The sequence below is a fragment of the Camelus dromedarius genome, chromosome 12 (assembly GCF_036321535.1).
Source record: "Camelus dromedarius isolate mCamDro1 chromosome 12, mCamDro1.pat, whole genome shotgun sequence".
Lineage (NCBI taxonomy): Eukaryota > Metazoa > Chordata > Mammalia > Artiodactyla > Camelidae > Camelus > Camelus dromedarius.
The window spans coordinates 519533-547465 of NC_087447.1; the positions used below are offsets into that span (position 1 = coordinate 519533).

Sequence of the window (27933 nt, forward strand, 5' to 3'; positions counted from 1 at the left end):
CTGTGGTGTGCAGTGGCCAGGGTGGAGGCGTCTTGACCTGTGTATTCCCAGAGTGGCCGGTGGACCAACCCTGGCTCAGGGAGTCTGGAGGGCTTGGTTCTGGAGTCTCCACCCGATGGGCGGGAGCAACCACAGGAAGCGCAGACACAGGGCAGGCTCTGCCTTTCGGGGGGGATATGGGGTGCCTCTTTCTTGCTAGTCGAGCCCTGAGCCAGGCCCGGTCCCCAGACTCAGAAGCAGGGCTCAGTCAAGGGGAACTGGGTGTGTCTGATGCCCTCTGGGCCACACCAAGACTTGACCGCCATACCCCCTGGGAGAGGAGCAACGGATACCCTGACCAGGCAGCCTCCCCACCCTGCTTGGTGGAGCCCCTCGCTCAGAGTAGGGGTGGGCACCCCAGCTCCTCCTGCTCCAAAGGAGGCCTCTCCTGGCCCAGGGGTACCCAAACCAGCACTGGAGGTCAGAGGGCAGCCCCCACCTGCCCACCCTCTGCCCCCACCCAGCAAGGCTCCATCTTCAGCAGGGGGTCTGGGCTTTGGGGAGCCTGCCTCTGAGCTGGGCCGCTTATCTTTTGCGAGCCCCAGGACCTCCACTTGCTTTCTTCTCACCCCTCCCTCCCCTCCTCCAGTCCATCCACAGGCCACCTCCTGCTTTGTCCCCCTTTGTGTGCCCCACCGTGCTTCCTGGACAGCCTGAGGAGATCCCAGCCCCCTGTACCCCCAGGGCCCCAGGCCGGCTTCCACTACGCCAGAGCTGCTGGTCCTGGGGGTCCCCGGCCTCGCCCATCTGCTCAGGCCTTGGCCTTCCCCGCTGACTGCTGGGCCCCTCCCAAGAGCAGGCAGCCCTGGGCAGCCCCAGTCACACAGCTGTCAGGGCAGGTGTGCCGGGTCACTCTGCGCCCCAGCCCAGGGCATCACCATCCAGGGCCCCAGGTTAGGGGTGCCTGAGCACCACCTTCCCTGGAGCCCCGGGGATGTTAGTGTCCGTGAGGTAGACAGAGAGGGGCCAGGTCGCCTGCCGGAGCCCAGGGTGGGGCAGGGCCTGGCTTCAGTGCAGTTTGGCCCGATCTGTGTCCTAGCCACTCACCTCCCCACTTCCCACTCCGCAGTGGTCAGGCCGGGAAGAGGGAGGCTGTGGAGGGTCTGACTATGGGCTGGGCAGGAACATCACTCCAGGGGAGCTGCCAGCCCCAGGGCTCGCTCTGTGCGCCGCACTGTGCACCAGCAAATGTCCCGGCGAACAAGGCCAGCTCTGTCCTCGGAACAGGCGTGTCTTTGTGAACCTCCTCCTCCCAGTGGGGCTCTGATACCCCCTCCTCACCCCCATAGGCCTGGCCCGGAGGCCAGAGGGGCTTCCCACACCATCCGGGTGAAGCTGCTTTTTCCTTTTCAACTTTTTCAAAATATCTGATTTACTGCAAGGTTCGTGCACAGAATAGCATGAGGGTAAGATGTCCCTCACACCCGTATCAAGCTGCCCGGGACAGAATTGAGGTGAGAGGCACACCCGTTAACCTGGAGAAGGTGGGGCTGGCCGGAGAAGAGGACTCACAGCTGAAGGTGGTGCTGAAAGCAGCTCTGTGTTTAGAGAAACATAAAAAGGATTCCTATGACCTAGCCCCTCCCCCCCAAAATGATTGACTTCCTCAAGTATTACATGAGAGGCACACTTATCAAGATGGTAGAAGAAACTGCAGGAAGTATCTTTGTGATGAAACTGACAAGGAACTTTCTGCGCAAAACGTCAAAACGGGTGGATGAGCTGGGCTTCATCCGAATGATGACACACGTTCACCGGAGGACCCCAAGGGGCTGCGGGAGCTGAGGGGCTGTGGGCCTGTTCAGAAGTGAAACCAAATGGAACAGACCCCCGAACAGCAGCATCCCAGGTGGGGTCCCCAGGCCCCTAGTCGGGGGGCCTGAGCTCTGAATGAGTTTCATAACAAGGCAGAGTACGCTCTAGGTTGAATTGTATCCCCCAAGAATCATGTAAGGTTAGGTCATTAGGTTGGGTCCTAACCCAACATGACTGGTGTCCTTATAAACGGGACATCTGGACACAGACCCACACAAAGGAGGTCATGTGAAGATGGAGGCAGAGATCAGGCTGATGCTTCTACAAGACAAGGGTTATCAAAGCTTGCAGTCGGGGGAGGGGCCTGGGCCAGATGCTCCCTCCCAGCCTTTGAGGAGCTGCCTGGGTGGACACCTTAGCCTCCGACTTGTAGCCTGCAGGCTGGGGAGACCGTGAATCCCAGGCGGTCTGTGGTAATTTGCTGTGGCAGCCCCAGGAGCTAACACGAAGCGATCTGCCGCTTTCTCTGGGCTCACGTTGGCACAGACGGTGCAGAAGCCCCAGCGGGCGAGGCTGCTGGCCCCTCAGCCAGGGTCTGGGTGCCGGCCCGGCGGGGCAGGGCCCCTCATCTTCCCCACCACACACCCCCAGGGAAAGAAGCACCAGAGTCCGGGTGGGTCCACAGACGTTCCTCGTGGGACTGAGCCCAGTCTCGGCCCCGGAGTGCGAGGAACCGGGTCCCACGGCACCCTGCTGCGCGCGGACGTGGTGCCGCCCCGGGGTGTGAGGGGCCAGGTGCGAGCTGAGCGCGACCCCTGGGCTGTGCTGGTCACACCTGGGTTCCTGGCAGCCGGCTTCTCCAGAATGAGGGAGGGACCTGTCACTTCAGGAAAAGGCACAGGCAGGTGGGGAGAGGATAACTCAGTGGCAGAGCGTGTGCTCAGCACGCTCGAGGCTCTGGGTTCAACCCCCAGTGCCTCCGTTAAAAAAAGATTGGTAAATAAACCTAACTACCTCCCTGCCAAAAATTAAAAATTAAAAAAGAGAAAGAGAAAAACAGAAGACAGCCTTTATTGTCATGGTAAATTCGAGCTTCCTAGTGGAAATTAAGAATTTTGGAACCTGCCACCGTAAGCGAGACCGCTTCCCGAAAAAAGAGCTTTCTAGGGGCGGATGGTGTTGGAGAGCGTGCGTTCCGCGGACGCGGAATGTGAAACTCTGACACAGGATGTCACAGCATCACGACGGCCAAACGTCCCGTCACAGAGCGAGGTGGACCGAGGGTTCCCGAGGCCCGGGCGAGACCTGCCCTGGGGGGACCACGTGCCGGATGGCAGCTCCGCGGGAGACGCTGCTTGTGGGGGTTTGGTGTCGGACCGAAGGGGAAAGTCCACGATGACCCGAGATGGCCATCCACGTGCTCCTGCCTTTCCACGTGCAGATCTGTGCGCGGCCGGATTCCCTCCGTGCCTTCAGCCTGGAGGACGGGCCCCAGCAGACGGAAGGCGGGGGCAGGGACGGGCGCCAGCTGCTGTGAAGGCGCGTCCAGGAGACCTGCAAAAACGTGTATTGATGCCACTCTTCTTGCCGGGTTTTTTCCTGATACAGTCAATACCGACGGCAATAACCCACGTAAAAGAGACTTCTTTGAGGCCCTCGATAATTTGTCAGTGTGTGAAAGTATATCGAGGCCCCAGACCTCGAGAGGCATTGACACAGAGTCTGCAGGGAGACCACACGGCCGGCAAAGCCGGTGATCCCAGCGGGAAATGGGCAAGGCCGTGGGGGGCGGTCACGGGGACCCTGGGTGCCCCCCGGCCTGAGCAGGTGCTGACAGTCGGCCATCAGAAGGGGCAAACAAGCCTGTCAGCTCTCGGGTGGCAGAGCCAGACGCTGGCCTGGGCCCGTGGCCCGCCAGGCCGCGCTGGGAAGTCTCCAGAGGACACCGCTGTGCGTGTGGGAGGGGACAGAGGCGGCAGAAGTCACCAGAGAGGAAGGCAGGGGCGAGGATGGGGCGCAACCAGCAGGGCAGGTGCCTGTGGGAGGAAAAGGGTTGAGCGAGTATTAGAAGCAACCTGCATTCTGCAGAAGCTCATGCAGAGGACTGGAAGAGTTCTGCAGGGGCAGGGAACGGCCCCGAAAGGGCGTCCATGTGTCAGTAAAGACAGGGGAAACTGGGCAGGTGAAGCCGGGCTCTGTGACCAACCAAACGCTCATCCCCAGCCTCCGGAGTCGAATCCCTGGGTCCCTCCTCAGTCCCGTGAGCACCTACGCCCCGAAAGGAACTGCTGTCCTGAGTCTGGGGTTCCCCTACACACACACTTGAACTTTAAGGCCTGTGTCCACGCACCCCATCGCTGTGCAGGTCTTTAAAGGGGAAGTTTAAAAGCTCTGGGGAACAGGACCTTGAAGCAAGCCTCACCTCCCTGCCGCTCCCCCTCAAGCTGCAGACCGGACAGGTGCCAGACCACGTGTGAGGACAGGCCAACCAGGTAACAAACAGGGACCTCCCGCCACAGCCTGTGGGCAGCACAGTGCAAGCTGCCCCACTGCCCCTCAGGCCTTCAGGTGACACAGCCTAAGCCTTGGGACAGAGCCAGAGCCACCCAGCCCAGCCACCCTCACAGTCTTTCATTTAAATTGTGGTAAAATACCTGGAGCATAAAAGGTACCCGCTTAACCGTTTTTGTCTGTGCAGCTCGGGCACTAAGCTCTTCCACACTGTTGTGTGACCATCACCATCCTCCTCCAGGACTTGTCCATCTTCCCAAAGTGACACCCTGTCCCTATTAAACACAGCCCCCCAGCCCCTGCCCCCACCGTCCTACTGTCTCTCTCTGTGAATGGTGACCCTGGGGACCCCACGTGAGAGGAATCTCACAGGATGTGTCCCTCTGTGTCTGGCTTATTTCACTGAGCATCACGTCCCCGAGGTCCGTTCATGTCGTGTGTGTCAGAACTGTCTCCCTTTCTGAGGCTGAACAACGTTCCTTCGTACAGACCACATTTCTGCACCCAGTCCCAACATGTGCGGCTTTTTCCCCGAACCACCAAGCACTCCTCCACCACCACCAGCTGGAGGTCAGACAATTCAACTCACTTCTTCTTCTGACTCTGTCTGCCTGGAGATTGCACCAGAGTCCACAGGGCAAGGGCTCAGTCCCACGGGACGGCCCCCACTTCAGGTGCCAAGCCAGGTTGCCAGCTGTGCTTGTGACCAACCGACGACAAGGAGCAGGTTCCCACGACCCCCTTCTCTGGTTCGATTGATTTGCTAGGGCAGTTCACAGAATCCAGGATACCAGTTTACTTACTAGATTGCTGGTTTATTACAAAGGATATTAAAGGGTACAGATGAACAGCCAGAGGAGAGATACACAGGGCGAGGTTTGGAAGGGTTGCAAATACAGGAGCTTCTGTCCCTGCGGAGTTTGGAGCCCAGCACGTGGACCCGTTCTGGTTGGCCAACCTGGAAGCTCTCTGAACGCCCCCCTTTATGGGTTTTCATGGAGGCTCCACCCCTCTAATCATGGGTGGTTCCCCTGGCCACCATACCCCCATCCTTGGGGGATTTCCTAGAGTCACCTCATTAACACAGACTCCGCGTGGTCGTGGGAGGCTTGTTATGGATATCAAGACACCCGTCTCACTTCCTGGCTCCGAGGGGATTTCAGGAACTGAGGCCAAAAGACCCAATGTCGTAAAAAGATGCTCCCGTTGCTCTTAGGAAATTCCGAGGGTTTGGGGGGGTGTGAGCCAGGAACTGGGGACAAAGGTCAAACCTGTATTGACCACAGATCACACTGCCACATAGGGTTGTACCATGTCTCGTTTGTCCGTCGTCCGTCGATGGACACGTGGTGGTTTCCATGTTTTAGCTGTTGTGACTGATGCTGTGAACATGGGTGTACAAATACCTCGAGACCCTGCTTTTGATTCTTTTGGGGATTGTGGAAGGAAAATAAAAATGGAAGGGGTATTGCTAAGGGCCAGCTCTAAAGCAAAGCCAGGAGCTCCCTGAGGAGGTGGGACTGTGCACGCCTCAGTCTGGATGGAGTCTGACCTTTGGGCTTGTTGCCCGAATGCAGCCATCCGGAACATTGCCAGAAAGTCAAGACACTTGTCAGACCCTGACCCTAAAACAGCAGCTGACTCCTTAGGGACAAGCACCTCCTGACTCATGTCAGAGTCAGTCCCCAGGCTCAGCAGACAGCTTCAACGTCCTCCGGCTCTTGTCTTTGAAAGCTGGACTCTTCCTCTTCCCCTGAACCCTCTTTCTGTTTCACTCAAATTTGTGTCTCCTGAACCACAGTCCTTAAGACCCCAGATCAACTGTCTTCTCCTATTTGTAGCCTCCTGCTTTGTGCTTTGGTCGACAGGATGTTCCCAGAAGTGGAGTTGCCAGGTCACATGGGAATTCTGTTTGTTGTTTTCTGAGGCCCCTCCACACCGTCCTCCACGGTGGGAACATCCCCCACCAGCAGGGCAGGGGCGGGGGTCCCCTTCCCCACACCCTCACAGACGCCTGTGTTTTCCGTTACGTTGAGAGTAGCCGCCCTCACGGGGGTCAGTGGTGCCTCCTTGAGGCTGTGACTTGCATTTCCCTGGTGGTCGGTGACTTCGGGCATCTTTGCTCATGGGCTATTTGTGTGTCCTCTTCGGAGAAAGGTCCTTGCCCGTGTTTGAATCAGGTTGTTTGTTTTCTGCTGGGGTCGTAGGCGCCCTCTGTGTCTCCTGACACCAACCCTCATCAGATGTGACGATTTGCTCCTTCATCCCGCAGACTGCATCCTTTGATACAAAGTTTAAAATTTTGATGTCACTCCCTTTATCACATTTTTCATTTATTGCCTGTGCTTTTGGTGTCATATCCAAAAAATCATTGCGCTCGTGGGGTTCCTGACCCACGGAAACGACTCTCTTCCTTCCTTGTGACTAAGGCCAGTGGCAGGGATTGCTCAACCCAGCAGCCCCAGCCTTCCACACCTGCCCTGCGTGCTCGCCTGACTCACCTGCCGTGACGTCACCTTCACGCCCTCCACCCAGCACCCCCCCCAGGACCTGCCCTTCTCAGCCTCACCTGTGTCCATGCTCCCCTCCTCCACCCACAGCAGCTTCTTTTCTCTGGGCTAAGCCCCACTGAGGTCAAATCCACCTTCTGCCCCTCCTGACCCCGCCCAGAGTTGCTGGAGGAACAGGTGGCACCCACCTGCCAAGCCCAGTCGCCACATCTCACTGGCCCAACCCCGCCCCTCCTCCTCCAACCCCCGCCCTCTCGGCTGGTGACTGGCCTCCTGGAACATCCCTGAAGACGGAAGTGGTCAGCAGAGCCTCCGCACATGTCCCCAGCATTCTGCCCCTGCCCGTCGGTGCCCAGGCTGCTGCCCGCCCCTCCCATCACCCCTGATGCCCTGTCTGGTGACAAAGGCCAGCCTTGCATGAGTGCCCCCACCCCAGCCCTTATGAGCTCTGCTCCCTTCACAGCCCCAAAGCCTTGAGTGAGCAGGACTCTACCCTTGTCCCACCTCCTCCTCCCACCCCTGACCGTGGTGGTCCCTGGCGAAGTCAGCACAGAGTCCCAGCGGGAGGCCACCCTCAAGGCCCTGGAGCACCCCTCCCACACCCCCAGGGAACCTAGTTTTCCAGATGCTCCTCCCAGATCCAGGCTCCACCTTGCGCATGGCCTGGCCTTCTCCATCTCTCTCCTGGATGGTCCATCCTGCCTCCTGGCTTCAGGTGCCCTGGTTCAGTGCCTCTCAAATGTGCTTCTCCAGGCTAAGCACCCACTAAGCTCAAGACCCTAAACCCTCTGCAGCTTGGCTTTTAGCATCAAGACACCCCAAACCAGAAGCTTCTGCCCCCCACCTGGTGCACTCCCTCACATCAGCCTGGGATTCAGGTGCTGGCTGTCTTGGCCCCTCTCTCATGTCCACTCTGCACCCACTCCATCCTAGCCGCCCTCTGGTCACTGTCCCTGCCCCAGGGAGAGCAGTGGCCCTGCACTGCCTCCACCCTCGCCCCCTCAGTCTGTTCCCCACACAGCACCCAAAGAAACCCTTTAAAATTAAGTCCTATCTCATCCCTCCTCTGCTCCAAGCCCTCCAGGCTCCTGAAACAAGTCTTTGCAGAGGGCTGGGTGATCTCAAGGGGTCCCCTGTTGCCTCCAGACCTCAGCTTCTTACAGTTCCTATGACAAGCAGTGACTCCTGCCTCAGGGCCTTTGCACTGGCCGTTTCTTTTCTGCAGTGCCCTGCCTGGCTCTCCCCCAGAACCTGGTGTCTGCTAAAGGCCAGCTTCTCAAGGAAGCTTCCCCGGATGCCCCTGACCCCTCGCAGGCCCATGGCCTCTGCCCCACGGAGTTCCTATTTGGCGTGGTCCACAGGAGGGTCCTGGTACTGCTGGGACAGAGTCCTGGAGCGCTCCCTGCCCACCGTCCCCGGCTGTGAGGATGCTGTGCTCTGCGCTTTCAGGGCCTGCAGTGAGGCTGGACCTCCTCAGGGCAGCCACCTGCCCACGACCCAACCCAACCCTCCACCTGTCCCCAGGGATCAGTGTACTGGGTGGGGACCTGGGTGGGGACGCCCAGAGGGCACCGAGGCCCCTGAGGAGTCTCCTCCAGCCCATGCAAGAGCACCCAGGGAGTCTTCCCTGCCTTCCACCACCTGGGCCACAGGGCCAGGGCTTAGGGGCACCCTGGGAAGGGGCCGAGTCAGGTGCTGGACCCACGGGAAGCCCACCTGGATGGATCAGAGCTAGCCAGGCACCCCCAAGAGCCTTCTCCCAGCCCCCTTTCCCCAACCCCTTGCTCCTTCTGTGACCCTGAGGCTTTAGCTGTACCTTGTCCCCCTTCCTTCCTGTCTCACTTTCGTTCACTGTAATGCTTGTGAGAATTAAATGAGTTGTTGCAGGTGTCAATGAGACAGGAGATTTCAATTAAAAAAAAGGTTTTAAAAAATGAGACAGGAGGGAAGGGGGTGGGGAACAGCCATTAAAGGAATGACACAGCAATTAGCACCAAGATGGCGGAAACGTCAACTCCCAGTAGACCCGGAGGCCCAAGATGAGGGAGATTTGACCTCCACTGGACCTTGAGCTTCATTACACACACTGTAACGTGTTAGCCTGGTGAGTGACCCGAGGCTAACCATGAAAGGTGAAGGAGAGGGGGTGGCCCCGTTCCTGGGAATCCCTGCCCCCTCCCCAAAGTAGCTGGAATAACCCCCCCCACTTGTCAGCACGTGGCGACTAACAGCCCTGCGCCTGGGGTCGTTCCTGGCTTCCCAGAAGGCCTGCACTCTGCCTACGGAGTGTGTATCTATTTCTACTTTACCCCACCCCTTCCCCATTCATCTCTCTAAATAAATCTACTTTTACTCAACTGTGGCTCCCTCTTGAATTCTTTCCTGTGCAAACCCAAGGACCCTCACTGGGCAGGGTGCATCCCAGGGACTCGTCCAAGACCTGGGACACGGCCATCCTCTCGTGCCCTACATTTTTCCTGTATCATCGCTAGTCCATCACTATTCCTGGACAGGTGTCTCTGCTGCATGACGCTTCTGCTGATGGATATCCGGGTCCCTTCCAGCTGGGAAGTTTAATCAGTGACGCTGCTGTGATTATCCACATGCAGATCTTTGTGGATGCGTTCTTCTGAGGAGTGAGAGTGCCGGGTCACATGGTAAGTACGTGGTTGACATTATGAGAAAACACCAAACCGTTTCCCCAGCAGTTCACCTTGTGTCATGCTGTGTCCCCTCCAGCGCCGTGGGAGTTCCAGTTTCTCCACAACCTCACCAGCGCTTGGTATTGCCATTTGAGTGAGAGAAAGGAGACTGTGGTTTTAATATGCATTTCTCTGATTAACACATATCTTCTGCGAAGTGTAGTTCCTGCTTCTACATTTCTCTGTGAAACTGAGCAGAGCCCCATGGGGCAGTTCCAAGTACAAACCCTTTCCTAATCCCCTGTTTCCTGTTTGCAGGAAGTAGGCCTCATTCAGCCTTCTTGGCCCTCCAGAGTGCCAAAGGGCAGATTTGGCCAATTGCTACACAGGGGGGGAGGGAGTGCAGACGCAAGGGAGGAAGAGCCCAGAAACTACAGTGCAGCTGGGGCAGGTCCTGGCTCCTCTTCAAGGAACATGCAGAAAATTATCTTGTTTTTCTGCAGGAACTAAGGCCCCCACCCAGGTGGAGGATGGCAACTTCTGGCTGAGCACAAGATTCTGGAAACTTCACCTGGTTACCTCACCATCAACCAATCAGAAGAAAGTCACACATCCTGCCTCCCTCACCCCCAATTTTACCTATGAAAACTTCTCCCTAAAAACCATGGGGGAGTTCTGGGCTTCTGAGCACAAGACACCGGTTCTCGCCCGGCGCTGCAGTAAACCTTTCTCTGCTCCAGACACCAGCGTTTCGGTTTGTCTGGCCTCGCTGTTCGTGGGGCACGTGAACTTGCCTTCAGCAACACTTCCTACGACTGATGCTGTACTGCCCGGGACACCTTCTGTCGATGAAAAACTAAGCAGTTGATCTAAGAAAGAAACGGAAAATGTTGTTTGAGCCAAACTGAGGATTATAACCTGGGAACAGCCCCTCAGAAAGCCCCGAGAATCATTCTGCCCATTAGACGTCAAGGCACAGTTTTTGAGGTGGAGGGCAGGGTGTTAAATGACACATTGTTGACAGTCTATACAATCCAGGTCTGGCTCCTTACAAGATCAAGAAGGAATTGTGGGGCCAACATCCTTCAAGTCCAAGGACACCATTCTCAGACGTCCGCCTGCGATCAATCCCTGAACAGATAAAGTACATTCTTTCCTGGGCGTGTTTCCCCAACAAACTGACAGCCTCAGGTCATGCCTAACCTCACAACAGCTCCGGCTGGCTTGTTTCAGCCCACACCTCCACCTTATCAGAGCCATAGACCCTAAACTTCTTACCTCACCTGCAGCCAATCAGAGACGTGTGCACAAGCCGATCAGGCTACCTTGTGATCCGACCTGATAAAAGACCCCAACACCCGGCCCTCGGGGCTCACATGAGCCCCTCTCGCCTGTGGCAGCATGACCTAACACACTCCTTTCTGTTCTCACCCTTTGCCTTTTGTACCTGCTTTTACCAACCTGCACGCAACACCGACTGCTGAGTTGTGTTCACGACAGGAATGTTATCTCCAAGGAGCTGTCTTGTTGGTGTTGGGACAATGTTGCTCTTTATGGTTAAGCAGTATTTCTGTTGATGGGGAGCTCGACGCATAATGCAGATACACAATGCACAAGAGAGGGGAGACAGGAGGCCAAGTGGCAGAGAACACGTTTTTTATGTTTAAATTTTTCTTGTCTTGCCATAAAATGTGAATTTTATTTCGTATTTCTGAACATAGTACTATTCATCTGGGGCAGATTCCCAGAATCAAGGCAAGGAGGCAACTGACCCATCCTGGAGAAAATGAAGCCACCTCACCGCCCCTCCAAGCCCCTCCCCAGGCACCAGGCCCGCCTGAGGTAGCCAGGGCCCGGAGGAGCGGCCAGGCCTGAGGAGAGGATGCGCACCCTGGGTGCCCCCAGCCCCACGAGGGTTGGCAGGGGGCGGCAACCCAAACCCACGAGCACACCCCCAGCGCACTCGCGCCGGCCGCCCCTCGCCGCAGGCGCCCTGACCGCCGGAGCGGCTGCCGGTCAGGGAACAGGGCTAAGAAAGGCCTTTTTCACCGTCCGCGGAGGCCGTGGCCCAGGGTCTGAGCTGTCCAGGCCTCTCTGGGACTCCGCTCTCCCGAGATCGGCTTAACGCCTCAGCCTGAACTCGGTGGAGCCTCGTCGACCTTTACTCCAGCTCTCTCCGCACTGGAGGCGGGAGGGAAGTGAGCCGGCGCGTTCGTCGGGGACAGCACCTCTCAGGGGATCACTGCCCCAGGGGCGCATCAGTGCTGGGGGAGGCGTCACTCCGGGCTCAACGCTCCGAGGAGCTCAACGCCTCGCTCCGCGGGTACACCGATTTCGGGGCGCATCACTGGAAGGGTGCCCTGCTCCAGCGCACTCCCGGCTCCAGGGGCCCCGCCCAGCCCAGCCCACGGGGCGCGGTCTCCGGGGCGGGGCCTCGCCCGCGCTGGCGCGCACGGCCCTCCCGCGCCGCGCTCCGATTGGCCGCGCCCGGGGGCGGGACCGCGGGGCATTGTGGACTTCCTGCTCCGGCCGCCGCTCGCCATGTCGGGGTCCCCGATCAAGCGGCAGAGGATGGAGAGCGCGCTGGACCAGCTTAAGCAGTTCACCACCGTGGTGGCCGACACGGGCGACTTCCACGGTGAGACCACGCGGGGCCCCGCGCTCCAGGAGCGGGCCGGGCGGCAGTGCGGGGGCTTCGTGGACGCCGCGCGCCGGCCGGCCCGGGGGTGAGGGGAGACCGGGCGAGGGGCGCCGGGGTGCGGGCAAGCGAGTGAGGGGCGCCGGGGGGCGGAGCGGGGCCACCGGCCTTCGGCGTCCCGGGCCGCGAAGTCCGCCGCCGCCCCCCCAGGCCCCCGATCCCCCCGGCCTCCGCCCCCCTTCTCCCTAGAGCCCCGTTCCCGGCTCCCCGTCCGCCCTCGGCCCGGGGCGAGGGGGTCTGCCTCGGGACCCAGCAGTCGCGGGGCCTGGCGCCCAGGTTCTCTCCGAGCTGCTGGCAGCCCGCGGGAGCCGGCTGTGAACGGTCAGTGGGTCAGCGGGTCAGGGGACGGTGACCAAATGCTTTGATTTGGGGAGATTCAAGGCCCGCCTTGGAGCTGACTTTCTCGCGGTTAGTTGGTGGTTACACTAGGCAATTTTGTTAAGCGAATGTTCACCGCCGAGCAGGAAAATGAGTTAGTTCTGGGCCCAGAAAGACCAGAAACTGCGTATGACACCACTCGCTTTTGAAACCTCCTGTTGCACACACTTTCCAGCCCTACCCAGGGGACAGCTGTGCATGCTGGTGACTGTGGCAGGGTGCAGACCAGTTAGACGTTCACCGCCTGGGGCCCAGGAACTGGATGGGTAAAACCTCATGCGTTGAGGAGAGCAAAGCTTGTCCCAAATTTAGATTTTCCCCGGTTTGAATCACGTTCCTTGGAGAGAACTGGAGAACTAAGCTTTTCTGCCCTCTGCAGCGCCCAGACTAGGTGAACCTCCATTCCGTTGGGCTGTGAAGTTTAAGATTTTCAGGAGAATCTTGCAGTTCCCTATGGATATGAGCGCTGTGAGGCACACAACACACAGACGAGTTCCTCTGTTTTCTGCTTTCTCATGGTGACTTGAGAAACAGGCTTTAACTCCTCTTTGGTAACAGTAAGTCTTTATCTGGCAGAGCCTAGCAGAGTGAGTAAGCATGTTTGGCTGCTTAAATGTAAAAGATGGAGACAGTGATTGGCTTGAGCCCAGCCTGTGTTTTAAACCATCTGACAGATGTCCTCACCCGGTCAGAATTGGGGGGCCTTGGGAGATTCCAGCTCCTGCTCTCCCAGGAGGCCTCCATCCTCTTTCAACCCCGCCCTCCGTGGTGCAGGCCTCTGACAATGACATCAGTAGGATAGAGAGTGCTGGAAAAGTGGCTGCACGTCTTCCTGCGCCTTCTTAGCTTGGAGTATTTTCCGTCTTTCTCAGTTGACAGAGCTCTGGTCTCACCTGGCGGCAGGGGCAGGGTGGCTAGTCCGTCACCTTCTGTCGTGTAGGGCCTGCAAGGCAGGGGGTCCTGGGGAATGCTTGCTACCCCCCTTTATAGAAATATCTAAACTCAAGTACTGACATTTAAAATTTTTAGATTTTATTAAAAATCTAACTTTATTAAAAAATACATGCTCTGATAATGTATATCCATAAATGTTACATAGTTGTAAACAGGGCATCCGGTTTTATGGTCATTTTATGAACTGAAGGCTCTTACTCTAGGCAAGTCATTGGGCCTCTGACAATATAATCAAGGCAGTGGACGCTATTTTCAGAACAATGCCCCGTCCCCAGCTTTGCATGCTATTTAACAGTCCCTGGACCCTGAAGCCCCTCTGTTGACTCCAGACAGGTTTTGGTTTCAGTTGCAATTTTGTCAGAAGTCAGCTTCATCAAGCATAATTTTATACAATGAAAGGCACCATTTTCGGTGCCTTGCTCTGTGAGTTTCAACACATCTGTGTAAGCTTCTCCGCTCCAGAGCACTTTTTCTTAACGTGTCATTTTGAAATAATTATAGACAGGAAGTTGTAAAATTAGCCCATACAGACCCATGAATCCTTTGCCTCTCATTCCCCAGTGGTGACACTCTGTGTGACCACAGTGTGACATCAGAACCAGGAACTTGGCACCAGCACAATACTGTGAGGAGGCTGCAGGCCTGCCCAGTCTTCAGTTTCCACCTGCACAGCAGAGAGGGCAGTCTGTGGTGGTTTGGTAGCACGGAAGGTCTCGTAGCCACCAGCACTGCTGGGACACAGAGCTCTCCCTCCAGCTCCCAAGAACCCCCTTATTCATCTCTGTAGCTTTGTCATCAAAAGATACTTTGAAAATACTAACTTGCCAAGTCAACTTACTGAACCAGCTAATCCTGGAAGCTGAGCAGTTTGAACATGAGCTCCGTGCTGCCCTGACTGCCTGGGTGTGAGGCTCCTGATCAGCCCGCTGCTTTCTCAGCAATCCTCACCTGGTTACTAAGGAAGAACTGGTGTGCTCCAAGAGAGAAGAGTTGAGAGAACAGAGCAGTCGGGGGAGATGCTGTGTGCACTCCCCCAATGTGTCGGGCGGGCTCCCGCCCCCCCCCCCCCACACTGATCCCTGGCTTTAGTCCCCGACATTGCTTGTTGTGCAAGCAGCTGCCCCATGGCCGGTCCTCTAGGACAGGGAGGGAGATGTGCGCTCGGAAGACATTCTTGGCTCTTCTTGTGTTTAGGGTTTGTAGGGGGTTGTCTCAGATCTCTTGGAGGAAGCGAGCACCCCACTTAGCTTCCTGCTGTCCGCAATTATTTCCCCAGCCATCGAGGAGTACAAGCCACAGGATGCCACCACGAACCCATCCCTGATCCTGGCTGCTGCGCAGATGCCCGCCTACCAGGAGCTGGTGGAGGAGGCCATCGCCTACGGCAGGAGGCTGGGCGGGTGAGGCCGGGTCGGGGGCTGTTTCAGCTGCTTCCCCCCAACTCTCAGGGGTCTTAGACTCAAGGAAAGGTCTGTTTTCATGTTTACTTCTGTCAGCTTTACCAACACGTTATTTCCACGTAGCCGACCACCCCTGCTGCAGGAGCGTGTAGAGACAGCACCCTGTTGAGATGCAGAACAGCTGCAGGCCCCCCCCCCCAAAATCTCCCTCCCCTTTGTCGTCGGTCCCCCACGCCTGGTAGCTACGGGCCTGCTTCCTGGCATTTTGTTAACTTTTCTTTATAATTTTGTTTTGTTTTTTGGGGGGAAGGTAATTAGGCTTATTTATTTATTTATTTAAATTTAACAGAGGTACCGGGGTTGGAACCCCAGACCTCATGCGTGCTAAGCATGTGCCCTGTCCCTGAGCTGGATGCCCGCCCCGCCTCATTTTGCTATCTTTCAGCAGCTTTACTGGAGTGAGACTCACTGTCTAAGCTCACAGTCCGATTGGTTCTGATAAATGTATGCAGTGGTGCAGCCGTGGCCACAGTCTAGTCTCTGAGGACAGGCACCTCCCGGCCGGCCCCCGCTGTCCCCAGCTACCGCAGCCTGGCTCTCCCCTCCACAGGTCTGCCTTTGCTGGTGCCATTTTAAATTTAAATTTAAATTTCCATCAGGCTGATACTGCCCAGCTGGAAGCGGCCTGCAGGGAATAGGGGTAACCTGGCAGGAGCTCATCCTGGGCTGGCCTGCCCTTTACTGGCCCCATCGTTTGCTGAGGTGCTCTGTCACTGCCCCCGCCCACTCACCACTGGGCACACCCAGTGTCACTGCTTCCCTGTCCCTTCTCCATGTTCCTGGAACTGGTGACGAGGTGGTGTCCTTGGTGATTGCCAGGCTGCCCTGCTCCCGTCCAGACCCCTAGAGGGCTGTAGCCCCTGACACACAGGCTGGAGAGCTTTCAGTCCATCTTGGAACAGCACTGTGTATATACTCGTCTGCCCAGGCGACTACAGAGATTGGAGAGACTGTCCTTTTCACGGGCCAGAAGGTGGAGGGGTTCAGCTTGGGAAGATGAGAAGGCTGTGGAGATGACGGTGGTGATGGTGGCACAACAGCACGAATGCGCTTAATGCCCCAGGACCATTCACTTAAAAATGGTTAAGATGGCAGATTTTATGCTATGTATGTTTTACCACAATTTAAAAAAATTTATTTTAAGAAAAAAAATGAAGGGAAAAGAATTTGACAAAGAAATAACAGAATTTGTTATGTAGAATCCTGTGCATTTAAACGTAACAAGTTTCTAAGCTGATTTTTTTCCCTTGAATTTCAGGTCACAGGAGGAACAGATTACAAATGCTATTGATAAGCTTTTTGTGTTGTTTGGAGCCGAAATACTGAAGAAAATTCCTGGCCGCGTATCCACAGAAGTGGATGCGAGGTGAGGAGGTGGGGCCGACACAGGGTCAGGTGGGCTGAGGGGCAGCCACCCTTGGGTCTGAGGTTCCCACGTGGCGTCCAGGTGTCCGGTGGCAGCTGCTTCCTGTCAGGTAGTTCTCCTGCGGCCTGTGCTTGTACATGAACCCGCCGCAGAGCAGACTGGATCAGGGTGGGGGGGGGGTGCTCGGCTGCACGGCTCTGGGCTGGCTGGTGGGTGCCCTGAGCTGAGGCCCCTCCACACAGGCTCTCCTTCGACAAGGATGCCATGGTGGCCCGGGCCCGGCGCCTCATTGAGCTCTACAAGGAGGCCGGGGTCAGCAAGGACCGGATCCTCATAAAGCTGTCATCGACCTGGGAAGGCATTCAGGCTGGAAAGTGAGTGTCCCGGCGAGGAGGGGGCCGGGGTAGTCTCCCCGGGTGGGGCCTCGCAGAGGAGCAGGTGCTGGGAGAGGCCCGCAGTGTCGTCCTTAGCAGCCCAGTGTGCTGATGCCTGCAGCACGCAGAAAAAAAGTTGTGTCCCACCAGACCGCGCTGGGTATGGAGGATGGAGAGACAGGTGCGGCCGGGAGCTGCTCTGGGGCCTCGCCCAGAGGGGCCACACCGCTGCCTCTGGGTTACTCGTTCCACTGACCCGCGGCCACAGATCTGCCGCCTGCCCCCGGACGCGCCTGTTCTGGACCCTTTGCAGAAACCGTGGCCTCCGGGTCTGGCTTCCTGTGCTTGGCGTGCGTCAGGGCTGTGTGCATTTTAAGGCTGCTGTCCCCTCGTGTGTCTACCAGGCATTTTACAAGTCTGTCCCCCAGCAATCGGCCGATGCTGCTATGGGCGTGCATGCTCGGGTTTTGGGGCCGAGTCTGCTGGGCACGCACCTAAGAGTAAGGTTGCTGGGTACTATGGTCACTTAGTGTTGGCTGGCGGAGCTGCCCTGTACCACCTGCAGCTGTGTTTTGTCACCACCTCCCTGTGGCCAAGCGGCGGGGGCACCTCTGAAACTGTCCCCCAGGACAGGCACTTGGGGCCGGATAGGCCTGAGCAGAGACTCAGCCCACAGCCCACGCCCGCCCCAGAGTGTGGCCGAGGCCCCAGGACGTCACGTGGACTGACAGGTTTTCTGCAGGGTTGCTCGGGGAGGAGGGCAGGGGAGGCTGCGGGCTCCAGTGGGACAGAGGGCAGCACAGTGCCATGCTCAAGAGATGAGCTGGCGATCTGCAGCCCTGGTGGCTCTGTGAGGAAGTGAGGGATTGGGGTCTGGCAGGAAGACCCACTGTGTCTCACAGGGGACCTCTGGAATGTGGGTTTGTTGGAGGAAATTCCGGTCACCCACAACCCACCAGCGGGAGAGAAGCCTGGAGAATGTTCCAGATTTGTTCCTAAGGAGAGTGGAATGACCCTGTTCCCGCCTCTCCCGTTACTGAGTTGCGCACATCTTTGGGGTCAGATGGGGCTCGCTGCAGTCCTGGGCGGGAACGCCTGGCGCCGCCCACAGGCCCGCTGACACTGCCCATCGGTCCACAGGCAGCTGGAGGAGCACCACGGCATCCACTGCAACATGACGCTGCTCTTCTCCTTCGCCCAGGCCGTGGCCTGTGCTGAGGCAGGAGTGACGCTCATCTCCCCCTTCGTGGGGCGCATCCTCGACTGGCACGTGGCCAACACGGATAAGAAGTCGTACGAGCCCCTGGAGGACCCCGGTGAGTTGCCCTCAGAGGGGATGGACAAGGGGGGTGGCCAGAGGTGGAGGGAAGCTGGTGCCTTGGCTCTGAGCCTGGCGGGGGCGGGGAGCTGCCGGTCAGCTCGGTTGTCTCCCCAGGGGTGAAGAGCGTCACCAAGATCTACAACTACTACAAGAAGTTCGGCTACAAGACCATCGTCATGGGTGCCTCCTTCCGCAACACGGGCGAGATCAAGGCGCTGGCAGGCTGCGACTTCCTCACCATATCGCCCCAGCTGCTGGGGGAGCTGCTCAAGGACACCACCAAGCTGACGCCCATGCTCTCAGCTAAGGCCGGTACGTCCCCCAGTCACCTGAGGGGCGGGATCTCCAGCTGGGGCTGCGCTGGGCCTTGGGGGCTCAGCTCAGCGTCCTGTGCATGTCCTCCCCAGCCCAGGCCAGCGACCTGGAGAAGATCCACCTGGACGAGAAGGCCTTCCGCTGGCTGCACAACGAAGACCGCATGGCCGTGGAGAAGCTCTCGGATGGGATCCGCAAGTTTGCCGCAGACGCTGTCAAGCTGGAGCGGATGCTGGCAGTGAGTGCCAGGGTCTGGGGGGCTCCCTCAGGGGACCCTGCTGAGGCGGGTGAGGAGCAGCCTGGGGCGCGTGGCGGCTCACGTCGTCTGTCTTTAGGAACGGATGTTCAGCGCAGAAAACGGAAAGTAGCGGCGCCTGAGGCTGGACCACAGACCCGCGCCGTCTCAGAAGCACCTCCTCAGAACCAGGGGTCCGACTGCACACGCCTAGTAGTGAATCTTGCCTTTTTTACTAATTGGAGTGGGGATGAATCACAGACTTCTGATTTTATGTAAAATTCTGCTCGGTGCATTAAAGCTCTCGTTTTTCCTTCCTGCCTGCAGGGCTTCATTCCCCTCTCCACACCAACCACCCTACCCTGGGCTGCCACCGCAGCCCCAACGGGGGTGGGGTCGGGTTACAAGCCCCATGAGGCCCTCAGGAGTGACAGCCCCTCACTTGATCACAAGCCTGCTGCTGGGCAGTGACCTGGAAGCCTTGACACTGAAGGTGGGGATTGGCCTGGAGCCCCCAGTGGCCCCCCAGGCTAGTAGGGTGTGCAGGCAGAGGGCGGGCAGCTGCGGGCACCCAGGAGAGGAGCAGCCCCACTCCCTGCTTGAGGGCCTCCTGTCCCCACCACCCTGGGGCTGAAGCATCAGCCTGGAGGACCCCCCACACACCCTGGGTTCCTTGTGGGGCAGTGGCATCACCTTGTGGGGATGGCACAGTGCACTGGCCGACAGCTTCAAAACCTCAAATCGAGAGTGAGGGGTGGTGAATCATTTGCGGGGCTGGTGACAGGTGGTCCACACAGGAGCCCCACCATCTGCTCCTGAACACAGCAAGGCAGGGACAAGGGTCTGGATGAGGCTGCCCAGGAGCAGGATGGGAGCCACAGGCCAGCACCCCCCACCCCACCCCACCCCCAGTATGGAGGCAGCCCAGCTGGCCCTCCAGACCCAGTGGTGGAGCCAGGTGTTAGGACAGGTATATTGGACACAGCCCTGCTCCAGCTAAGGGTCAGCAGGGAGCCCCTGTGCCCCCCAATCCCTACTTCCCTCTGGCAGCCACTCTCCCATCCTGGGAGCCAGAACACGCTTGTTCTCCAGTTTCCTGCAGGGTTGTGGGGGCACCAAGCTCACTAAGCCCATTTGCTGGAGGTTGCAGCAGAAGGGCTGGGAGTTGGGGGTTCTGGAGCCACCTCCAGCCGCCCTCCCCAAAAGCAAAAGCAATGCTGGGCAGAGAGGGCAGATCTAAGGACCGGCTGATCCAGCTCATCAGGGTGCTGAAGAGGCCTCCTTGGGTTGGGTAGGGGCGGGACATCAAACCACAGGGACCTGCCAAGGGTCCAAGTGGTGGACAGGGCTTCTCACCTCTGCAGGGCCCCTCCCAGCTCTCAGCTGCCTGACTGAGTTGGGGGCCAAGCAACCCCAGCCCCCTCCCCCTGAGCAGTCAAGGGGCTGTCCTGGGGGGACAGAGGTATCTCAGTCCAGCCTGGCCAGAGGCCTCAGGATGCAGCCTACCCACTCAGTGTACAACCTGTGTGGCCAGTAGCACTGAGCTTTAGAGTATGTTTGTTCCCCTGAAAGGAGACATTATGTCCATCGGCCTCTGTTCGCACTCACAAGTGACCAACCCACTTTGAATTTTCTGGGTATTTCCTGTCCGTCTGGCTTCTTTCACTTAGCAGAGCGTTTTCAAGGTTCGCTTATACATCACAGTGCTGTCAGAACTTCACTGTTTTCCGGCCAAACAGCATTCCACCTTTACAGAGGTTATTATCCATTAATAAGTATGCTGCTTATGGAAGCTATGATTTAATGTCACCAATCACACCATGGACATTCACACACCATTTTTGTGGTGTTGTAGGTTTTTCTTTCTTTGGGTAGACCTCTGGGTCTGTTTTAAACACCTTGGGCATGTGGGGAAACCCCAGGCATCCACACCCACCCATCGGCCACCTCCCAGCTTCAGGGGCTGCCCCCTGCCCCAACCCCAGTGTCCCTGGACCTGGCATACTCAGGACCAAGCCACAGACGGCGGACTCAGCCACCCAGGGCACAGGGCTGTGGAGGGCCCCCTGCAGGGCCCACCTGGGTCTTGATCTGGCCCAGCAGAAGCTCTTCAAAGATAACAGATGTTGCCCCTAAGGGCACCCCAAAAAACTGTCAGAGCCGTTACTATGTGAGGACTGCAGACACAGGATGACTGAACCCCTGGTGGGGCTGGCCAGGCCCACTGTGTACACAGAGCAGGCCAGCAGGTGTTGGGGCCCCCAAAATTGTTATTCTGGGAGATGCCAGGGAGGAGCACGCATGCAGGGAGCACCTCAGCCTGGTCTGTGGAGCAGGAGGGAAGCAGCCTCGGACCCGGGGGCGCCCTGCTTCCTTCTGAGGGGTTGGAAGCAGCAGAGCCAGTCAGGCTGAGATAACAAGGAGGAGGGTGACAGAGAAAGGTTGGGGACACATGCAGCTCCAGGAGGACCCGCCTAAGGGCCACAGGCCAGGCCCCCCCAGGGAAGCTGGAGAGCGATCGGGCTGCACCAGGAGCCAGCCAGCCAGACCGCCACCTGGCGTACCCAGCAAAGGTCAGTCCAGGGCCTGCGAGGTAAGGACTGTCCACCACCCCTGCCAACCCACGCCGGCCAGCCACACCCAGGGCTTCCTTCCAAGTGGAACTCGGGCCTCCCTCACTTCCACCAGGCAGAGCAGCTGCAGAACCAGCTGGGCTGTCACCACCTGGAGGCCCCTGGGCAGGACTAGGGTGGTGTATTCACAATCAAAGTGTTCCTCTCAACATCAGAAGGGACATGGTGGCACCGCAGCGTCCACCCCAAGGTCCACCCAGGCCTTACGTGGGGTCGCCCTCACACTGGCAACCATGCACCAGGTAAGGGTCAGCCCCAGCGGGCAGGCCCCTCCCCACACAGCCCCCACCAACACCCAAAGCGATGGGGAGACCGCATACAGGCCCCAGAAATGGGACCCTGGGGCCCTGCCTGTCACTGCCCAGCTAGCCGCCATCCTGGCTTCCAGAAGGGCTCAGCCTCTGTTCCCCTACATGGGTGCAGAACAAGAGCAGAGAGGGGCCAGGACAGCCCCGCAGCCGACTCACTGGGCATCACAGCTTGCTCTCTGTGGAAGACAGAATTCTCAAGGACCATTTGGCAGTCTCGGCGCTCTCCACCTCCTCCCCAAGGAGACGGTGCTGGGGTCGGGGCTGGGCCCGCCCCAGAGCTGACAGCCCTCAGGGACGGTCCTCAGCCTCCACCCCCAGGGCCAGGTGAGGTGTCGCAGAGGCAGACCCAGGAGGCCCGAGAGTCCAGCTGCCTCTGGGGACACCCGGGACGCCTGGAGGTGGCAGCACCTGCTGCCAGGCTGCTCCGGCCGCCTCACTTCCTGTAGGACGGATGCCAGGTCAAGGCTTGGGCAGCAATGCCAGCACATCACTGCCCACCTGGCCCAGCAAAGGGCTTGCTCACAAGCCAGGAACCCGCCTGCCACCCCAAGCCCAAAGCCCTCACCGGCTACCGCAGAGGAAAAGCAGGTTCTGCACAGCCGGGACAGTGGAGCTGGCATTTTGGCCGGTGATGAGGTGGCGGTCCAACACAACGTGTACAGCATCAGGCTCACTGGCTGCAGGAGACCCGCGGACACAGGCCTCAGGCAGTGCCACGTGCTGGGCGTGGCCCCACCCCACTCCCCAGGCCGTGAGCTGCAGGTAGACTCCGGTGGTCAGGGGGTGGGCCGGCCTGCCTGGTCTCGGGTGCTGGCCCCTGAGGTCCACTGGACACGGCTCCAGAAGGCTGGCCTGGCCGGGCTGATCGCAGGCTGCGGCTGCAGCCCCTGCCCATCGCCACCCCTAAGTGCCCACCCAGCTCACCACTGAAGCAGGCGCCCGCGTCCTTCACGAAGTCCTCCACAATGAGGGGCAGGTGGGCAAAGCCGGGGGCCCTGACGAGCTCGTACACGGAGGGCTGTGGGGGAAGGGGTGTTGCCCCAGGTCAGGCAAGTCCCAACCGGGTACAGGGCCATGTGAGGGGTCACAGCCGTGATCTCCCCCAGGGGCCACACAAGCAGACAGGGAGCCCCTGCTCCAGAACCACCGGCTAGGCCAGCCTCGGTCCTCTCCCTGCAGATCCTGCCCCAGGACCCACCCCCAGGACCCTTCCTCTGCTCCCTGTCCAGTCAGGCCCTCCACCCAGAAAAGGAGTAATACACCCAACAGGCACCTCAGAAGGGCGGGAATGGCCCCTGCTCCTCGCCGCTCCCCCAACCCTGTGCTGGAATTCTCCACAGCCCCATCTGGGCAATGAGCAGTGCCCCCACCAGAGGGACCCCCAGCTGGTCCCTGGCCTGTCCTCATGCTTCCAGGCACAGGGGCAGGTCTGTCCATGCCTGTCACCGCCAGGGCCCCTGCAGTGCACTCACCCCCGTGACGCTGTAGCCTTGGAACACCCATGACCTGTCCTCGTTGGTGGCACAGCAGAGTGCGGCGACGCCGTGGCCCACAGCGCAGATAGGCTCTGAAAGCAGGGGTGACGCTGGGCCTCAGGCCACCCAGCTCCCAACACCCCCCACCCTCCCCCCTCCCTTTCCACTCCCCAGACACGTCTCAGAACTGGGACTGTTTCGGTGACCTAGAAACAGACAGCAAGGAGTAAGGCGAGTGCTGGGGTCCGCTGGTCAAACTTGGAGCGCTCCCACCCTCTCCCCTCAGCACCGCCTGCACGGCCCCAGGCTCAGATGTGGCCTGAGGATGGATGTCAAACGGCCCAACTGTCACGGTGTGGCAGCCCACCTGGGACCCTTCCTCCTTCTCTGAATGCAAAGGAAGCCTCTGTGCTGGGGGAAGGCGCCCTGCCCCAGTCTTGCCCCTCACGGCCACTGGAGGCAATACCCCCACCCGCTGAGCAGTCACCCTGGCTCAGAGCCTTCCTCTTAGAAGGCAGCCTGGCACCAGAGCATTCCCACGGCTGAGGTGGCCAGGGACAATTGACGCCTGTCCAGACCCTGCTGGGGACAGGAGGCCCCATTCCCACCAACAAAGGCCGCTGTGTGGAGCCCCTGGCTGTCTGCTGAACCCTAATAAGCACCCACCCCCACCCCACAGACTTGTCCAGCACAGCCCGGTGTCCCCACAGAGCAGACTCTCCCAGCCGCCACTGGCTTGAACCCCAAGCCCCACCAGAAGCAAAGCCAGCATCCTGCCCACCCACCTCGGAGGGGCCAGGGAAGGGGGGGGCATCTGCAGCCACCAGCCCCTGAGGGAGACAGGCAGAGGGACCACGGGGGCAGCGACCTGATGGGCACAAAGTCAAGGGGAGGGAATGCCCTGCCCACGTGTGTGCACACACAGAGTAAACCTGCCCACTCACTGGTCAGAGGCTCTTCACATCTGCCGTCAGGGCACTTCCAGCACCAAAACCTGAATCCCACACTCCATGGCCACCATTGCCCACACCCCTCATTGGTGTGGCCTGCCCCTCCCTACTGTGGGGGGAGCCCCATTTTTTCATCAACCTGTAGAACCACCCCAAGCCCAGCTCCGAGGGCCACCTACTGCTCTCGCCGTGGAAATGCTGCAGGATCCGAGCCAGGGACCCACTGCTGGCCAGGTCAGCCAGGGCCCCAGGACAGCTGGGAATCAGGAGGGCATGGTACCGGGCACCTGGCAGGAGACCACAGGCCAGTCAGTTACAGAGAGCGAGGTCCCCGGCCAGGGTCTGGTCCTGCACGGTGACCAGCCAGGCTCCTCTCTGCTCCTGCTGGCCAGATGTCATCATTTGTCACTTTTCCCCACATAAGCAAAGGTTCCTGAGGGCCATGAGCCACCTCCATGCCCCCACCTCTCTCCCCGAGGCCAAGCTCAGGAACTCTGGCCACAGGCTACAGGACTGGACACTGCCTTGGCAGGTCACAGTACTTGGTGGCAAGCCCCTGGGTGCTCCAGGAACAGAGCGAGAGAGTGCTCTGGGGCCACGAACCCCGTGGGAGCCCCACACGCACCCCAACGCTCACCGTCGATGGACTCGAGCTTGGCGGGGCTGGCGTAGGCCTTAAGGCGGAAGTCCTGCACCCAGCGGGCGTTGCTCTCATTCACATCAACGAAGTCCATGGTCTTCCCCTGCGGAGCCCAGAGGCCAAGGGTCAGCACAAGACACCCCACGCTGGCGAGCACAGACCCGAGCAAATGCCGACAAGTCCCTCGGGACAGCTCTGCCCGTCACCAGGCCTCGCCGCCCCCACCACCTGCCCCTGGTTCTCCGTCTCCCGCCTATGAAGCAGCAGCAAGTATCCCATCCACCTCAGAGGTGACACTGGAAGCATCCAGGGTCACCACTATGACCGAGCCCCACACCATCGAGGGTCAAGAAGTCCTCCTGATGGACCGTCTGTGCTACCCTCACTCACGAGTGCAGGCATGCCGAACACACACTATCAAAGATCTCAGAGCCCAGAAAGTGAGGACCAGAACTTGACAGTACCCCTCAGCCCAAGCTGGCTCCCTCCTTGGGTGGTCACAGTGCTTGGTGGCAAGCCCTCAAGGGCTCACACCGGCCTTGGGCTCCCTGCTCCTCCCAGGGAGTGACAGCACTCTCCTGGCCAAGACCCCAGAGAGGGAGGGACCCTGCTCGACCACTCTAAGAGGGTGGCTGGACTTACCCCGGGGGTGGCCACCTGCAGGTTGAAGGCACCGCTGGCCAGAGTGAAGCAGTGGAGGAAAGACTGGGCCGACACACCTGCAAGGAGAGCGCGTCCCCAGTGGGTGCAGGGCGCCACAGCCCCACTCCCGGCCCAGACCGCCCTGAGGAGCAGCCTCTTACCCCACCTCACCCAGGGTCTCCTCTCACATCCCTGGGGTTAGCAACCCTAGCCCACTGGCCCATCACCCCCTGAGGCGGGCTCTCTCCCCAGCCCGAAGGCAAACCCAAATGTGAGGTTCTCTAACACTCAATTCATCCACTCACTGAACCACCAGGGACTGAGCCGCCACCCCCCACACTCATGAGCGGAGCCACCGAGGTGGGGCTACAGCCAGGGTCAGCAGGAGGGTGGGTGTAGCCGGACTCCTCCGCACAGGCCAGCACCCAGCCCTACCCTTGCCAGAGGACACTCCGCTCCTGGATCCTGCCCATCTCCCCATCCCCAGCGCTGTAGCCAGTCCTCTTCTGCCCATGCCCAGTCCACAGGGCTCCTGGGAGCTGAGGCCCCAGCAGAGATGCCTCCTTCTAAAGGGACTTGATCTGCGTTCTTCTACAGTTATTTTAACCGAGAAACTCAGTCCCTAAGCGTCACTTTCATCTTTATTCACAATTACCAATTAACACACATTCATCGTAAAGAGTCATATGTTGCAGTCTCCCCATTTCTGCCCTCCCAGCCCCCGAACCCTCTCACCAGCACCCGCTTCACCCCAGGGTCCTCTGAAGGGTCTTTGGAGGGCCCACTCGTCCAGCCCACAGAGCCTAGTGGCCTTTTCAGAGCTGTGCCCCGACCGGATGTCCTCAGCATCCCCTTCCCCACGGCACAGCCAGGCCAATGCTACCTCTCCTCACCCTTTACCCTGCTCCAAAACCCCCAGCCTACCTCTTTAGAACTGAACCCCACTCTCAGAGGCTCACTCTCGAACTCTCCACGCAGGGAGTGGGCGTTCCTCAGGTCCTCCATCCCTCATTCTGGGCCCACCGCTCGGGGCCCTGGGGCTCAGCACACTGACCCCATGACCCGCAGTCCCCTGCCTCGCCCACTTGGGCAGCTACAGACGTCAAGAGGGAGACAGGCCCCAGAGTCGGACCCTAGGTCCCAGCCCTGTCTCTCCACCTCCCCGCGGTTCGACCGTGGGCTCATCACTTCCCTCGGAGCCAGAGGAGGCACAGAGGCTCTGGTAAGTGCTCGTGACAGTACCAGGCGCCCTCATCTGTTCACCCTTCCGGGCTGGCCCTGAGCACCCCGAGGACCCGACCGAGAAACAGTGCGAGAGACGCGGGCCCCCGAGCTCTCCCGGCGCCTCTGCCACGGCAGGGCGAGGGCTGCTCTACCCCCGCCGTCTCCCGGCCCGCCGGACAGTCCCTTCTCCAGCCCTCCTCGCCGGGCCGCGCGCCAGGCCGGCCCCGCCTGCCCAGAACACCCACCGCCCGGCGCACCGCCCCGGCCGCCCCGCGTCCCTGAGGGCAGCGGCCCGGCGCACTGACCTGGCTCCGTCTCCACAGAAGCCGAGCCCAGGCGGAAGCGCTCGCGGCGGGAGGCCCCCGGCCCCGGCGCCCACCCCTTCCGCCCTCCCCTCCGCGAGCCTCACCATCGGCGGCGCCGCTGGCCACGAGGAGGCAGGCGGGCCGGCTCGGGAGCCGCTCGGAAGCCATGGTCTCTGGGGCAGCCCGCGAGGCCTGCGCGTGCGCGGAGCATACGTGCGTGCGTGCGTGCGCGCGGCCAGGGGACGCGGTCACGTGCCGCGGCAGCCTGGGGGCGGGGCCTGTGCTGCGCCGGACGCCCGAGCCGCCCCTCCCGCCCCGCCCAGCCCCTCCCCGCCCTGCCTTTCTTCCCCGCGTGGGTCAGGGTCCGAGTCCGCCCGGCTTCGCTGCGTCCCCATGCCCCTCCCCCAACACACTCTGCCCTTGGCCCCGGCGCATCTGCACAGGGGCCTGAGGTTAGCCGCAGGACCTCAGGGGAGGCCCCCGAGGGTCTTCCTGGGCCACATCCCTCAGCAGCCCTGAGCAAACCCCTGGCCCGACTCCTACTCGCGGCTGGAAACATACTTTCTTCCCCTTCGCTCGTCCCTTACTCTGGCCAGGAAACAGTTGGGGCAGAAGCGTGAATCAGGAGAGAAAACCATGCCCCGTGGACGGGTGTCTCTTTTCGTGGTTGAGGGTCCCCCTCCCCGTGAATCAAGGTCCCTTCCTGTGAATGAAGGTCCCCTGCCTGTGCATTTAGGTTGCCTACGCCGCGGATGGGTGGAAGTTCCTCCCCGTCGATTTGGGCATTTAATATTCCGTCGCTGAGAGCCACCTGTGTCTCCCTCCATGCTGACACCGGGGCCACAAGATGGAATGCCAGAGGCAAAGTGCTCTGCTAGTGGGGCTTGTGTCCTGGGTGTGGGGCTGGACCTTGGATCCAGAAGGTGACTGCACTGTTCGTCAGCTGGTGAGAAGAGCGATCGGGGTGGGCCAGGGGGACAGGGAAAGGAGGGTCACACAAGGGTGGGAGAGGCTGGGAGCTCCACGGAAGTGGTGGGGGCATGTCTGAAGGGGTAAAGGCTTGGAAGAAGAGGTGGCCGAGCCACATGGCTCCAGGCAGGGGAGTGGGCCTGTGCTGGTGGGTCCCTGTGAGGGCGAGGGTGGGAGCCCAGAGACCAAGAAGTGGTCCGTGGAGGTGGAGGTGGAGTGGATGATT

General features: G+C 59.7%; 2 protein-coding genes across 6 annotated transcripts; one reads left to right on the forward strand and one right to left on the reverse strand.

Annotated features, from left to right (window-relative positions):
• Positions 1–11946: 11946 nt before the first annotated feature.
• Positions 11947–18876, forward strand: TALDO1 (transaldolase 1). Its single transcript, XM_031448323.2, has 8 exons — positions 11947–12095; positions 14764–14887; positions 16206–16313; positions 16556–16687; positions 17828–18003; positions 18123–18320; positions 18416–18561; positions 18659–18876. The coding sequence occupies exons 1-8, from the start codon at positions 11999–12001 to the stop codon at positions 18689–18691; spliced, it is 1014 nt and encodes a 337-aa protein (XP_031304183.1). The 5' UTR covers positions 11947–11998; the 3' UTR covers positions 18692–18876.
• Positions 18877–20342: 1466 nt separating this feature from the next.
• GATD1 (glutamine amidotransferase class 1 domain containing 1) lies at positions 20343–26957 on the reverse strand. 5 transcript variants are annotated; one of them, XM_064491931.1, is made up of 8 exons: positions 26843–26957; positions 25210–25286; positions 24565–24670; positions 24107–24214; positions 22975–23069; positions 22427–22520; positions 22068–22179; positions 20343–21942 (listed from the first exon to the last, which is right to left on the reverse strand). In XM_064491931.1, exons 1-8 carry the CDS (start codon positions 26904–26906, stop codon positions 21936–21938), a joined length of 663 nt encoding a protein of 220 aa, XP_064348001.1. In that variant the 5' UTR covers positions 26907–26957; the 3' UTR covers positions 20343–21935. The 5 variants fall into 5 exon arrangements, with proteins under 5 accessions (XP_064348001.1, XP_064348004.1, XP_064348002.1 ...); XM_064491934.1 differs by lacking the exon at positions 26843–26957 and adding an exon at positions 26739–26801; XM_064491932.1 differs by lacking the exon at positions 24107–24214.
• Between the last annotated feature and the right edge of the window lie 976 nt (positions 26958–27933).

Coding starts and splice junctions, on each gene's coding strand:
- GATD1 (XM_064491931.1), bottom strand. CDS start 26,906: ATGGCTTCCGAGCGGCTCCCGAGCCGGCCCGCCTGCCTCCTCGTGGCC. Junction 24,215..24,564: donor CAAGCTCGAGTCCATCGACG/GTGAGCGTTGGG, acceptor GTCTCCTGCCAG/GTGCCCGGTACCATGCCCTC. Junction 22,521..22,974: donor AAGGCTACAGCGTCACGGGG/GTGAGTGCACTG, acceptor CTTCCCCCACAG/CCCTCCGTGTACGAGCTCGT.
- TALDO1 (XM_031448323.2), top strand. CDS start 11,999: ATGTCGGGGTCCCCGATCAAGCGGCAGAGGATGGAGAGCGCGCTGGAC. Junction 14,888..16,205: donor TACGGCAGGAGGCTGGGCGG/GTGAGGCCGGGT, acceptor CTTGAATTTCAG/GTCACAGGAGGAACAGATTA. Junction 18,562..18,658: donor AGCTGGAGCGGATGCTGGCA/GTGAGTGCCAGG, acceptor GTCTGTCTTTAG/GAACGGATGTTCAGCGCAGA.